General features: G+C 41.1%; 1 protein-coding gene across 7 annotated transcripts in view; it reads left to right on the forward strand.

Annotated features, from left to right (window-relative positions):
• MAP3K15 (mitogen-activated protein kinase kinase kinase 15) overlaps window positions 1-14,898 on the forward strand; it is a 135,266-nt gene that overhangs the window by 30,385 nt on the left and 89,983 nt on the right. For 5 of the 7 annotated variants that reach the window (XR_016444157.1, XR_016444159.1, XR_016444158.1 and 2 more), the window contains exons 3-4: window positions 1,204-1,227; window positions 8,975-9,046. Coding sequence is in view for 4 of the 7 variants with exons in the window: in XM_090062613.1 (XP_089918739.1) it covers window positions 1,204-1,227; window positions 8,975-9,046 (96 nt within the window). In the remaining 3 variants the exon portion in view is untranslated. The remainder of the gene's footprint in view (window positions 1-1,203; window positions 1,228-8,974; window positions 9,047-14,898) is intronic. The other 2 variants (XM_090062631.1, XM_090062641.1) reach the window with 1 other exon arrangement.

Raw genomic sequence — 14,898 nt, forward strand, 5'->3', positions numbered from 1 at the left:
GCAAAAGTATCTTTTAATAGTCACATTGACTCTTGAATAAAATGGGTGCATTCATGACATATAGGTATGCTCATAGGGTTAAGTCCATAATATGGTAATGATTTTTTTTCATGTTGCTAGATGTGAAAACAAGCCTGTAGTTTTTGATTGTCCTTACTTCTGTCACAAAGTTATTTTTTCTCCCTATCTATTATAAAGGAACAGCAGGCCTCTCAGGGAAGGAGGGGAAAGTTGATGAGGAGGCAGTGCCCACTTTGCCTTAATGGTTTTTGATTACCTGGAAAAAAAATGGTTATTGAAAATAATGGTGACACTAATATTTTGGGTAATTCTACTAATAGTTCTACTGTATAGCATAAACAAATTTAGACTTTCTTGTCTACTAAGGACATGTTTCACTTGATTTAGGTCAGTATTTACCATTCTTCTACTATTGGAATATTCATTTCTTTTTTTACATATTTTTTTCTTATGAACAGTGAAAATAAGAAAGGTATCACCACAAAAGCTTTCTATAGGCTTATGATTTAATTTTATGCTAAGGCAATAAATATTATTACACTTCAAGTTTTTCTACCTATGGTCTGATTGCTCTGGACACCAGACATGAGCATGTCTGTCCTGCTACAGCAGGTCACCTTCAGATGTCAGTTTTCCATTGCCACCAGCTGTGGCTTCTCTTAACATCAGCTTTTTCTTCCTGCTGTCCCCACTGCTAAACTGTTTGTATATGTCTTGGTTTTCTCTTATCTTACTATAACTTTCTTTTCGTTGTCTGTACTTCTAGTGCCACCTCCTCCCTCCAATTTTTTTTTTGTCCAGAAAACATTGATAAAAGTTTGTTAGTCTCCTGATGTTCTAAACTTGTTAAGTTGTCTGTGAATCTCTCTGTCTCTTCTCATACCAAATTCTGTGCCTTTGTTCTCCACTTCCAGGGCTTTCTGTTCTGCCTCTTGCTTCGCAAAACAGTTTTGCGGATGCCTTGGGCTCTTCTGATGGTTTTTATCCTCAAAGTGGTGCCCCTCATCTGAACTGTTGAGTTATTTCTTGTCTTTGTTTTAGATGAGAAAGTTACTGAGTCAGGAACTGAGGTTTACTCTGTAAAGCAAGTGGTACATTTGTAACGCTATATAATAATTTTAACTGAGAATGACAATCTAAGTAAATCTAGCTAACATATTTGTTGTTTTCTTTGTTTTACAGGATATAGTATCTCAGAAAAACACAGTAAGTATTAAATCCTCGTTCACTCAACCCAAGGCCATATTTGAAGTGACTCTAACAAAAGGACTGCTAAGTCATACATGAATTGTTATATATATGATCAAAAAAGGTCCAAGTTCCCTAGGTTTAAATTAGTGGAAATCATGCTGACTTGCTTTCCAAAGTATGTTGCTGATGTTCATGGTTTTGTTTCAGAAGGTGTTCCCTCTTTTTTCCTTTTAAGAAGATATACAGTATAGCTTTTGATTTAACTGGGACACTGGAAGTTTGTGAAAGAGCTGTCACAACGCATGTACCGTATTTACTCAAACCCAAGGTACATTTTTATTTTTCACTTGCCAAACAACATGGGGGTTATGGCAGGAAACCTCGTCTTAGATTTGAGTACCAACCTGGGGTAGGCAGCCAGGGCCATAGCCATCACTACTGACTACCCCAGAGCTGGAGCTGGCATCAGTGTAGAAGCTAAGTCTGAGGGAAGAGTCAGGTGGCGGGCATGGGAGGAACAGGGAATGGGGGGTTAGGTACTGGAGGGAGAATAGACAGTGATGGAGGGGTAAGCACAGGTTGGGGGGGGTAAAAATGGCAGAGAGGCAGGAGGGGCAGGTACAGGCATAGGATGTACATTGGGGGGAGGGGAGAGGTAAGGGGGCAAGTTTTGTCTACCTGCTCCCCTGCTGCTACTTTGCCTGCTATAGCTGTGAGAGGTATGCTTTGAAGATGGCCCTCCAAAAATTAGAATGTATATGTGGAAAATTATAATAAAGTTATAATTTTCCATGTATCAATTCTGGAATTCACCATCCAGCGCAAGATGGCAAAGGCCTGCAGTAAGGCAGCAGCCCTAGATTTCAGGAGGGCAAACTTCAACAAGCTAAGGAGGATAGTTGGGGAAGTGCTGAGGTCCCAGAGGGGAGGGGAGCCAAGGAGAGTGGTCGCTCCTTAAGGAGACGATCCTCCAAGCCCAAAGGAAGGTAATCCCAACGAGGATCAAAGGGAGCAGGAGGGCACACAAGCCTCCATGGCTCACCAAAAGCATCCAGGAATGTCTCCTTGCTAAAAGGGTGGCGTACACCCAATGGAAAGAAGGGGACATCACCAGGGATGACTATACTGCAGTCACTTGGGGATGTAGGGGGGCAGTCAGGAAGGCCAAGGCAGAGATGAAATTAGGGCTAGCTTCCCAGATTAAGGACAATAAGAAGTCCTTCTTTAAATACATAGGGGGTAAAAAGAAGGTTCCAGGTAATGTGGGGCCCCTGCAGGACATGTTGGGAAATTTGGTCGTCACACCAGATGACAAAGCTAACATGTTTAACGATTTCTTTGCCTCCGTCTTCCTAAGTAGGGACCAGAACAGTTACCTCCCTGCTGGGTCCCCCTCAGGCCCCAGGGGAGGCACACCTGGGCCACGGGTTAGCGAGGAACTAGTTTCGGAACTTCTGGAGGGACTGGATGTATTCAAATCAGCTGGTCCGGATGACCTCCACCCTAGAGTTCTAAAGGAATTGGCCGAGATCATTGCAGGACCCCTGGCATGGCTTTACGAGCACTCATGTCGTGCTCTGGTGTGGTGCCGGAGGACTGGAAGAGGGCCAACGTGGTTCCCATCTTCAAAAAGGGAAAGAAAGAGGACCCAGGAAACTATAGGCCAGTTAGTCTTACCTCAATCGTAGGCAAGCTGTTTGAGAAAATTATTCTGGCACACATCTACGAGGGGCCAGCAGGGGACTGCATGCTTAGGGGAAACCAACACGGGTTCATCAGTGGCAGGTCCTGTCAGACCAACCTGGTGGCCTTTTACGATCAGATCACCAAGTCATTAGATGCGGGGGTAGCAGTGGATATAGTCTTCCTGGACTTCCGGAAGGCTTTCGACATTGTCTCTCACCCCGTTCTCATCAAGAACCTGGGGGACTGCAGTGTCAACACCCACACAGTCAAATGGGTCGCCAACTGGCTGGAGGGCTGCACCCAGAGGGTGGTAGTGGATGGGTCCTTCTCAACCTGGAAGGACGTGGGCAGTGGGGTTCCACAGGGCTCAGTCCTCAGGCCCACACTGTTCAACAGCTTCATCAGTGACTTGGATGAGGGGTTGAAAAGTACCCTGTTCAAATTTGCTGATGACACTAAGATGTGGGGGGACGTGGGCACGCTAGAAGGAAGCAACAGACTACAATCAGACCTAGACAGGTTACAAGGGTGGACAGATGAGAATAAGATGGGATTCAACACAGACAAGTGCAGTGATACACCTGGGGAGGAACAACTGGCACCATACCTACAGGTTGGGGAACTCCCCCCTCGTCAGCACAGAGGCGGAAAAGGATCTTGGAGTCATCGTTGACTCCAAGATGAACATGGACTGGCAGCGTGGGGATGCAGTCAGGAAGGCCAGCCGTACCTTGTCATGGATCCACAGATGCATCTCGAGCAGGTCCAAGGAGGTGATTCTCCCCCTCTATGTGGCACTGGTCAGGCCGCAGCTGGAGTACTGCGTCCAGTTCTGGGCGCCACACTTCAAGAGGGATGTTGACAGCATGGAGAGGGTCCAGAGAAGGGCCACTTGCATGATCAGGGGGCAGCAGGGCAGGCCCTACAAAGAGAGGCTACGGGACCTGAACCTGTTCAGCCTCCAAAAGAGAAGGCTGAGGGGGGATCTAGTGGCCTCTTATAAACTAGTCAGGGGGGATCAGCAGGCACTGGGGGAGTCCCTGTTCCCCCGAGCACTGCCAGGAGTGACCAGGAATAATGGTCGCAAGCTGGCAGAGGGTAGATTTAGACTGGATATCAGGAGGTGCTACTTCATGGTCAGGGAGGCTAGGATCTGGAACCAACTTCCAAGAGAAGCGGTGCAGGCTCCTACCCTGGGGGTTTTTAAGAGGAGGCTAGATGAACACCTTGCTGGGGTCATTTGACCCCAGTATTCTTTCCTGCCATGGCAGGGGGTCGGACTAGATGATCTACTGAGGTCCCTTCCGACCCTAGAAACTATGAAACTATGAATTCCTAATCATTGGGGCGTCACCTTAACTTTGAAGTCATCTTGGATTTCGGTACATATGGTATTCTAGGTGCACAGATATGATAACATGCTTCTAATTTACTTCTTTTCCCCGGTGGTGCATTTAAGATTCTAGGAAACATATATGCATAGACATTCAGGGTTTTTATTGTGACCTGTGGATACAAAAACTTAATTTTTCAAAACAAAGCTCTTTGTGTTCTTAATACCTGCTAAAACGGAACACACCCAATCGAAGGTAAAATGCATTTGAACGTATTAGATCTGTTGTCTTATGCTGTGGACAAATAAGGGCTGATGTAACTCTGTATAAAGTTATGTGTTTTATGATGGTTCCCATTATATCAGCAGTCCTTCCCAGTGAACACTGTAGTCTATAAATCTGAGAACAGACTCTTGGATTTGCATAGATCTGGAACAAAGACACAAAGAGGCAAAAATAAACTAAATCCTTTCAAAGGATGTCTTACCTGTATTCTCCCTCTGTGCAGGAGAGGAGCAGAGAAGAATTGTGACTGAGGCTTTGGGGGTCAGTCCTGAAATAGTACAGTTACAATTTACCCCTTCACTCGGATATTGACATAAAGCATTAACCTAGACTGAAGATTTTCTGTGCTGCTGCCCTCTCCCTGATTTGGTTTGTGCCACACAGAGGTTGTCTGTTTCACTGTTTGCACCCATGCTGTAGATTGGACAACCCTGATGTAAAGTAGCAGGGTCATCCCTGTCATATCACTTTCTTTTATGGCAGTGCTAAAGCATCTGTATTTTTTGCCTCAGGGGACTTTTTTTTTTCTGTATTTAACTTTGGTATTTATCCTAGAAATCTCAAATTCTATTAAAAGGGAAAAGGAAAGTTATAGTGCAGAAGAGTAGTGGAAGCCCCTTAAGATGTAGAGATCAAATATTTCCTTTTACAGTGATTATTTTCCTCCAAAATTTAAATAAATAAAGCTAAAAAGGATTGTGATTAATGCATTCCCCTTATGAAAGATGTAAATCATTATACTAATTGAAAGTTTGGGAAAGAGGGGATGGAGAGGAAGCTAAACATGGAACTGAAAACAATTAACTGAAAATATTTCAGCAAGTTATTTGGGGCTTGACCTCAGTGGCCAGCTGAGCTGAATATGAAAACCACAGAGCAGCTCATTGGTAAGGGCCATGGCATGGATTTAATAAATTGGGATAGGGGGGTAGATAAAAGGGTGATAAACAGGGGATTCAGCTTCTGCCTGTCAGCAATGAAATGTATTGAGACAAGATAAGATGGGGAGGAGATTACCTTCTATATGACTCCCACAAAGCAAGAGATTAAAATTCCATATTGGTAATTTACAGCCCCTCTGAGACATTTAAAGCATGATTTATGAGATTCATTATGCAACTGGGAATTCAGATCCCAAGACAGAATTGCCCTAGTTTGTAACTAAAGTCAGTATTCACTTGGAGATGGTATATATAGAGCTCCATTGTTTCTGCCAAAGTAATTATTTATAAAATAAATTACGAATAACAAGTCTTGGGTTGCCATGGAGAAAGCAAAGTTTGGGAGCATGCTTGAAGTGTTGATACTGGATTTGTGGAATGTAAGTATGTATTTATCTTTAGTGAGCAGAGCTCACCATTTGGGCTTTATTAGACCACATTTCGAAATCACAACTGGCTGATTGCAGATAGGCAACCTGAGCAGGACATGAAAATTAGAGGGGGTAAAAAATAAAAAAAGGAAATTTTTATTAAAAAAAAAGAGCAAGAAATTGTCACTTTCTTGTTTTGTGTCTTTTTGAGTTGTTAAATCAAAATTTGAGAGTTTTTGTACTGCTTATAATAAAAAAAAGGTATAGAATAATAGAATACAGAGGAAATAGAGGATTTTGATTGCAGGCTTTTTAAAAAACAACTGCTAGAATTGAGAGGCAGATAGATGGTCCTTTCTAAAATAGCTTTAGTACTTGTATATCCTATGTATCGTTTGGCCCATGTGGATCATTCAAATGTGGTAGTGAGCCTAGTGGTTCAAGGACTGACTATCCTCAATTATAACTAAGATAAAAAATAAAAATAGAACATGGGTATAAGGAAGAAAAATAGCTGATATCTGATTATTTTTTCTTCAAATTGTTTTCTAAATTAACCATCTGCCACTTGGTTTTTGGCAAAGATTGTTAAAGAAAATTAATACACATATTAACCAAAATGGTTATAAAATGAAGTTGGTTATTTTACTATAGGTAATATCTATTACGGTACAGATCTAAACTGCAGTGGAGTCTTTCTCTTGATTTGCATACTCTTTAAATTAAAATACCCTTAAAACTTCTACCAAGTAAATTCTGGCCAGTGAAGTCGGAAACAAATCTCCCATAGACTTCAGTAGGGCATGATTTCACTTAGTAGCTGAACTGTAAGCAACTGATATGTTGTAAAGCAAATATTTTGTGTGATTAGTACAAACCTGTGTAAAGTTTCAATAATAACTTAAGTTAGGTTTTATTTATTACCTGGAAGTAATGAATGTTCAAGGAAGCTAAATAATTAGGGCTAGATCTAGTACATAATGTGAGTCTTGCAGTCTATCTCAATCAGCAGTCCTAATGACACTGCAGTGGAGTCCAGAGACTATTAAAGTCAGAAAATGAGTTTGTTGTATATGATTCTAATGTTAGCGGTTATAATCTGATCAATAAAGATTTTAAAGGAGTAATATTTTTATGTGCTTTTCCTGACTGCAAGTGTGATATGTAAAACACTGTAGTAATTTAAAATGTATTTTTAGAAATGTTTCTGAAGCAGAAAACATATTTGAAAAACACATAATAAAAGATGCTTTATATGGGATTAGGAACTCTTTAAATGTAGAAATACAGCGTTAAAACAACTCCAGGGAAGAACATACATTTAAAACAACCCTTTTAAGTAGATATCTTTGAAGAGAAAAATATTAAATTAAGGGTAACCTAATAAATATGACTAGAATTGTTTATATGCATTTAATATGCCAATAACATACCTCTTATTCTAACTTTTTACCTATTAAATTAAAAAAAATATGTTAAGGCAGTTTAAGTTTTATATTTATATAAAATATTTGTCTGGAAACATAAGAGTTAAGTTTTCCAAAGAAAATATTGATTCAGTTTGACTTGCTGCATATAGTTAATTGTGTAATTGCAACATTGTTCATGTACACAAAACTGGGAAGGATTGTGAACACATTGGAGGATGTGAGGACAATTCCGAAGGGTCTCGACAGATTGGAAAATTGAGCTAGAGCTAACAGGATGAAGTTCACTGAGGACAAATGCAAAGTGCTCTGCCTTGGGAGGAAAATCAAAAACACAGATACAGAATGGGGGACACCTGGCTGAATCAATGAAAAAGGATGTGGGAGTCTTGATAGATCACAGACTCAATATGAGTCTTCAGTGTGATGCAGCCACACAAAAAGCGAATGCATTAAGTGCAAGACACAGGAGGTGATAGTGCCTCTCTACTTGGCACTGGTTAGACCTTATCTGGAGTACTGTGTGCAGTTCTGGACTCCACATTTTAAAAAGGATATGGAGAAGTTAGAGGACCCATAGGTAGGCAACAAAGATGATCAAGGGCTTGGAAGGCAAGCCATATGAGGAGAGGCTGAAGGCTCTGGGCATGTTTAGTTTGCAGAAAAGATGGGACATGACAGCAGTCTTTAAATTACTTGAATGGCTGCCAGAAAGAAGAGGGGAAAAAGCACCTTTTCTCTCTTGCTGCAGAGAGGAGGGTGCGAACTAATGGCCTGAAATTGCAGCAAAGTAAATGTAGAAAGTCTATCTGGAAAAACTTCTTCACTGTGGGAATAATGAGACAATGGAATAGACTGCCTAGGGAAGTTGTGGACCCTGCACCATGGGAGGTGTTCAAGGGTAGGTTGGATAGCCAGTTGATAGCTATGTCTGTATTCCATTGTGGGTATTTCCCATGCTTCTGCATTTGTTGGTTTCTTGCCTCCCTTCTCCGTTTTTGTGCTATGTGTGTCAGGCATTGGGTTTTGGCTACAGCTAAGCCTGTGGACTTCAACTGGGGTGTGCTGATTCTCCTGCTGGGACCAAAGCCAGAGGCTCCTGGCTAGAGGGTCTTGCTTGTCCACTCAGGGTCAGACCAATCACCATATTTGGGGTCAGAAAGGGCCCCGTGGTCAGATTGGTATGGACTGTTGTTTTTCTTGCCTTCCTCTGTATTGTTTTAAGTGTATATTAACAAGATTTTATAGAAGCAGGATGTTGGCTGACATGGTTTCTCTGCTTTACCTGCAGCAGGTTAGGCTGTTAGGTCTGTGTTGTGTCAGGGTTGAGAGTAGTCTTATGCAGAGTTTAGATTCTGGTTGTATGGGATAGGGATGTTCCTGCCAGATGACCTATGGTGATCCCTTCCAGCCCTACTACTCTATGACTTCATTCTACCAAGTGCCTGGGAATAAGACTTTCTTGAAAGCATGTTGATGAAAAAATATAAAACATATGCTCTCAAACCTTCCTTTCCTGGTGTCCAACATGGTACTTTAGTTTCATTTCTGAAAATTTTGTGGATTTTGAGCTTGTATACTTGCTGTCTATGTATTTTTTACCTTCCATTTTTTCTGACTAATAATTTCTCTATTCACTGTGTCATGTCTGTCTGTCTTTTTTATTTTTATACTTCCATTTCTATTCTTCTACTTTGTTCCATTTCAATTTGGAGTAGGCTGCCAACCACAAAGCTTTTCTTCAGGTTCAAGTACCTCCTGAATACCAGAGTGTTAATGTTATAGGCAAAGTATGTATTATTTTATTTTATTCTGCTTTCTTATTCATTCATTTTGTTATTGCAGGATTATTTTATTGTTCTGCATTTTAAATACCTTTATCTAAGTACATTTTAAAAGTGATACTTGGCAGGTTCTTCTTTATATAGGAATTGCTGCCTTGGGTTACTGTTATTAATAGCTAAATCCTGTAAACTTAGAACACAGTGCTTCTTAGAATATTTTGTGTTTTCATAAAAATATTGATATTATATTGTCAGGTTATAAAAATTAAATATTACAATTGATGAATTCAGGCCTTTTGAGCATGCACCTAACAGCAAAATGTTTTAGAAACATTCTGCTCCTTCTAATGGAAAATTTCCTAAACCTCCTACTTTGGGAAATTAACTTACAATTATTTCTCTATACCTATGTATCTCTGTAGTTATGAAGGTATATTTCTGTGTGTTAATGTGGGTATGGATTTTTTACTCCGCTGTAATTAGGAATGAAATCCTTTCTTTTCTGGAATAGGGTTTCTGCACCCATATTGCTATAACAATAGAAGTTAAGTTATTTCACTACAGCTGTACAGGTTCATTTCCTGGGAAGAAAAAACTTTTATTAGTATTATTTTTTTTCCTTTTGATTGCATTTACAAAGGACAGTGAATTTACAAAGCAGCTGCTATGGAGAGAGAGTAAATTGTACCAGGTCTCTGCTTAGCAAAGCTTGTTTCTTTTTACCCTCTTTCCTGGCATGTAAGACTGGCAGCAGTCTCACTCCAGCTTATCATTCTTTTCTTCAGTCATACTCCAGTGTTTGGCCATCTGTGAATTAGGGTATGTCTACTGTGATATATATGGTCAACTGTTAAAGTTGTCCTCAACTAGCCTGAACCATGAGAGCTGCCATTGCTCATCTACATTATACTTGGTAGCACACACCAAGGTGAGCTTGTTGTGGTAATAGATGTAATCAGATGCATCAGTTTCCCTTATGTAGCCATTCTAGGAATTGGTCTAGAGAGTACTTGTCTCTTCATCTAGGCTTTTCTCTACTTATGGACAGCAGAAATAGAAAGCAGGGTAGGAAGCGTATGGTCATCTTATCTAAGATGCCATATCTAAGGTCTCTACATTTATTGCTCCTGCACAGTGGTAGCAGTGCCTGCTGCTCCACCTCCCTACCAGACTCCAACCCAGTACTTTTAACCAACCAGCCAGGACCAGCCTAAGGAATCTGGGGCTGTCCCAGCCAAGCTGGGACGTATGGTCACTCTAGTTTTAGGGATAACCTCAAGGTTGATTCAAACTAACAGTAGAGGGCTTTGGTGACTGTATTGCACTTCACTGTAGGGACCTGTAACCAAATAGACAGTGTCTTAGAGGAACTGAGAATCCCCTTTGAATTTGCATAAGAGTTCATTACTTGCCCCAGTCAGGTCAAAGATCCATTGTGATAGACATGGTTCAAATAGATAATAAAAGGCAGTCACTATTCCTGTACTATGATTATAAACTTTTAAGACAAATTGTCACAGAAGAGTGCAGCTGACATAGGAGATGAGATAATGTTACTATAAATTACCCATGGTTGATAAAGACTATATTTTTTTTTCAATAATGCACATATATAAACAGAGCAGCCTGCCTAACATCATTTGGTACCATTCTATGGGCATCGCAATGGGAACAGGACAGTCTCAGTTATAGACAAAATGTGACGCATCCTCCTGAAGCAATCCTGGAAACCTTTAAACAATGGTTATTTGGAGACAATATTGTCAACTATTAGTTAACTGGAGGTACATTGTCCATTATATCAATAAATATTAGTTGGCTTGGATGGTGAAGGAGACCATGCGTTGTGGTGGGGCTCTGGCTTTGGAAAGCTCTTAATACATGGATCATGACTTCATTGCAAAAAACAAACAACAAAAACAAGTTAGCTACCTTGAGTAAAAAGCCCAGGGAAGGCAAAGCAAGTTTATCTTTAGCACAATTTAGTAGGCTGAGCTAAAAAGTATAAAGAAGTTCTAAAGTTTGACTTGCAAATTTGTACTCACATTACACCACTTGACTAACTAACAACAAAGAAAAGTACATTCCAGCATCAAGTTATTGTCACAATACACTAAAATAGACTAGTGCCCCTCCAGGAATAGTTTGTAAAATTGTTTTAATTTATTTAGAGGTGAGTTCTTGAGGTCATTTACTGATGAATGATATCTCCTTCTGCAGCTAAGTTCTGTTGCCATTACTGTTTTTACTTATTTTGGTAGACAACCTAGAGTCCTTTTATAGGGTGTTAATATTTCTTATTTGAATTTCATTTTATGATGGCTTCATGAATGGCATGGAGTTGAGCAACTCAAGCTCAACTGGGATAATAAATCTTTTGGTCTTTTCCTCCCAGTCCTTGCTACCCTTGCTTGATAAAAATGGATAATACCACTATCCTTCATGTCACTTGGGCCTATAAGGGCATCATTTTCATTCTAGGTTATGATTAATTCTTATCAATTATTTCTGTATAATATATCTAGGATAGAGGTGTCAAACCTCAGTTGGGGCCCTGAGGTGGATCAGGGCTACAGAGCTTCCTGTGGGCCAGATCCATTCTGGGGCACAAGGGCTGCTGCTGTGGCAGCAGCTGCACAGGGTCCAGGAGTGGGAACAATTAAGGGTCCAGCAAGGGCCGTGTAGGGTCTGGTAGTGGTGGGGACAGGAACAGTGCAGGGTCCAGCGGTAGTTGGAGCGGAAGTGGTGCACAGTATGGCAGTGATGGGAGCAGTACAGGGTTCAGTGAGTTCGGGGATGGAGGAAGTGCAGGGTCTGGTGGCAGGAGAAAGGGGTCCAGTGGGGACAGCAGGAGTGCAGGGTCTGGCAGCAGTGAGCTAAGCTCACTGCTGATGGCCATGCCCAACAGAACCAAAGGGCCCAACTTCTTTGGTACCCTCTGGTAGCCCAACAGAGAGGCTCCATTGGACTGAATGTGGCCCATGGGACATATATTTGATGCCCCGATTTTAAGATACTGACTTTTCTATCCATCCATAAAACAAAATCTCATGTCCAGACTCTCATTATCTCAGTTTCTGATGTATCATTTCCTCTTTCCTCAGCAAATGCAGCCCTGCCTTGTTTGTATGCAGTTGGAATGTTGTCACAAAGATGATTGTGGTTTGTCACTGTGGACAATATCATCCTCTGATTCTGCTTTATTTTTCACCTCAAGCATAAGCTGAATGCTTTTGCTTTCAAGGCCCTTTGCAGCAGAGCTGTAACTAGCAATTTTGGCATCCTGGGTGGGATATGCTGTACAGCCCCCTCTCCATCAGAAAAAAAAATCACTCGTGCCTCAATGCATATATTTGACCACTTTTTAAAATTAACTCCAGAACCTACAAAATAATGTGCTTTACATTCAGCAAGATGTGTTATAGTAGACCCTTCAGATCAGCAATCACAGAAAAATCTGTGTTACATTACTTTGTTTGACTTGTTGAAAAAAGTAATAGTTGAAGTGCCTTTCCAGAAATTAAGGGATGAGGAATTAATTATTTCCTTCAGAGTTGGAAGCAGCCTAAATACTGTCTGAATTTGGTGGTAAAAAACATAGAAAAGATGAGAGACTCAATGAGAAAAGCAAAAATCATATTTTGACACTGACTTTTGGCAGAGGCAAACTCATTGATCACTTTGTCACTGTTGGTAAGTGTTCATGGTCAATGGACAAAATCACCAAATTAGAAAGATGCTCTTGCCCCATTGTAGAATGTGCATATGTTTTCATCAGCTTTAGCTTGCTGAAGTTCCTCTCACAGGAAATCATTGTTACTGATAAGTTCATAAAGTTATGTTACTTCAGAATGTTTTTGGGTCACCGCCATGTCTAAAGCAAGCTAAAAAAACAGACAATTTCTAAATTTATTTGAAATGATGGCCAACATAGCTTACAGGGACAGCTGCACCTCTGTTTGCCACCAGTTTCTGTAAACACATGACTTCTGGCTAGGCCCAGGAGTTTTGTCCCAGTTTATCATATACTATTGGTAAGCTAGGTAGACTTAGTTTCCTCAGACCCGAGGAGGTGCTTGAATGCACAGCTTTGAGATGCCCTCTCTTTACAAAACTTGCTCCAATCATTCTGTTCGTTATATTGGTGGGCTTTGGCTGCTCTGAACAAAACTATTTTTTCAATATAGTTATGAGTTTGCAGGCAGGATATGAAATCATCAGAGTTAATAAGTTGGGCATTGTCCCTTAGCAACTTCCAACCGTTTGTTGGAAGGTGATATATTTAAAGCTATTTTTTTTCTCATCTTGCTTGTCTTTCCTCAAAGTTTCCTATTAAACTAAACCAAGAAATAAACAGTAAACATCTCAATATCCAGGTCAACATATGTTGCTTATAAATTACTGTACTTTCTCACATACAACATACACTTTCCTCCTACCCCCTTCCTCCATTGGGATATGTGAATTCAGCAGGGAACCTGATTTTCTAACTGGGATAGAAGCAACCTGTTGATTTCTGTTTCACAGCACAGTAGCTGTTGTATTACTATTCAGGCGTAGGGAGTCCATTGACTTAATATCTCATTGTTCTTCATGCCAAAGGTATTAATGATGGTTTCTCCTTTTTAAATTGGTTTGATGTGCCACTAATCAAGCTAACTTTCCTCAGGGCAATTTTCCTGTCTGCCAGCTGCTTCTGGCCTCTCTTCTTCCATTTCACAACCTTGGAGACTCTTTAGCACTTTTAAAATCATAGATGCACCCATGGGGATGAATTTTGGCAACAGCTACTGTTTCAGCTTTAGTTAAGCAGGTCAGAGAAGGTGAGTAAACTGAAGATTAGGCTCTGTCCCTGCTCTATGTAGCCACAATTCTGGGGGAATAAAAACATTTTTTTTTCATTCTATTTTTCAAAAATATGGTGTGTATTACTGTATTTACTTGAATTCAAGATGACTTTGAATTTTAGATGGCCTCCCCAATAATTCAATTTTATTTATGCAAAATTATAAATTTGTTATAATTTTCCATATATGGAAGCTAAGTAGTTGAAGGTCATCTTAAATTAGTCTCTCCACTGCTGTGGTAGGGAAAGCAGGGGCAGGGGACAAGAAGCCAGACCCCTGCCCCTTGCCTCTCCTGCTTGGCACCCTGTGCCCCCTGCCTCCCTTCCCTCTACATATCCCCACACACCTTCCTCCCCTGTGCCTATGGCTGACCCTTGCTGCTTACCTTCTGTTGCTTTGCTCTGGGCCCAGGGTAATCAACATTAGTGGCTCTGGTTCAGCCCCTTGCTGCCTGGCCAGGCAGCAGCAGCAGTTTTGGGCCTGGTCGAGCCAGAACAGAAGGTAAACAGGAGGTGGGGCAGGTGTCACAGTCTCCCTGCACTTCACAAGGCTGTACAGGTGGGTCTCGCATATGCGATCCCCTCCCTGCATGTGGTCTCCACCATGCTCCCTTGGCTCTAAGACACCCTGCCCCATTGCATGAGCCATCATGACCTGGGTCAGGTGCTAGCTCAGCTCTGGCTTCAGATCTGAGCCCAGGGCCAAAATTGGAGCTGAGCCACAACCTACTGCAGGTCAGTATTAAATTATAACATGAAGCTTTTTTTCCCCCTGTGTTGTTTGGGGGCGTAGAAAACCTCATCTTGGATCTGAGTAAATATGGTATATTCCAGGTATGTTGTATGGTGAGAAAATATGGTATAAAGCTGCTCCAATTCTATCTATGAAAATGCAAATGTGTGATAGGATCAGAGGCCATGGGAGACAATAGGTGTGAGACAGGTAGGTGGGGGTGGGGGGGAGAGGGAACGTTGACCTGGTGGTAGAATGTAGCTGGTAAAATGTAGAGTG

This window comes from Crocodylus siamensis, chromosome 1 (assembly GCF_052110815.1).
Source record: "Crocodylus siamensis isolate JL-2025a chromosome 1, ASM5211081v1, whole genome shotgun sequence".
In the NCBI taxonomy this organism is placed as follows: Eukaryota; Metazoa; Chordata; order Crocodylia; family Crocodylidae; genus Crocodylus; species Crocodylus siamensis.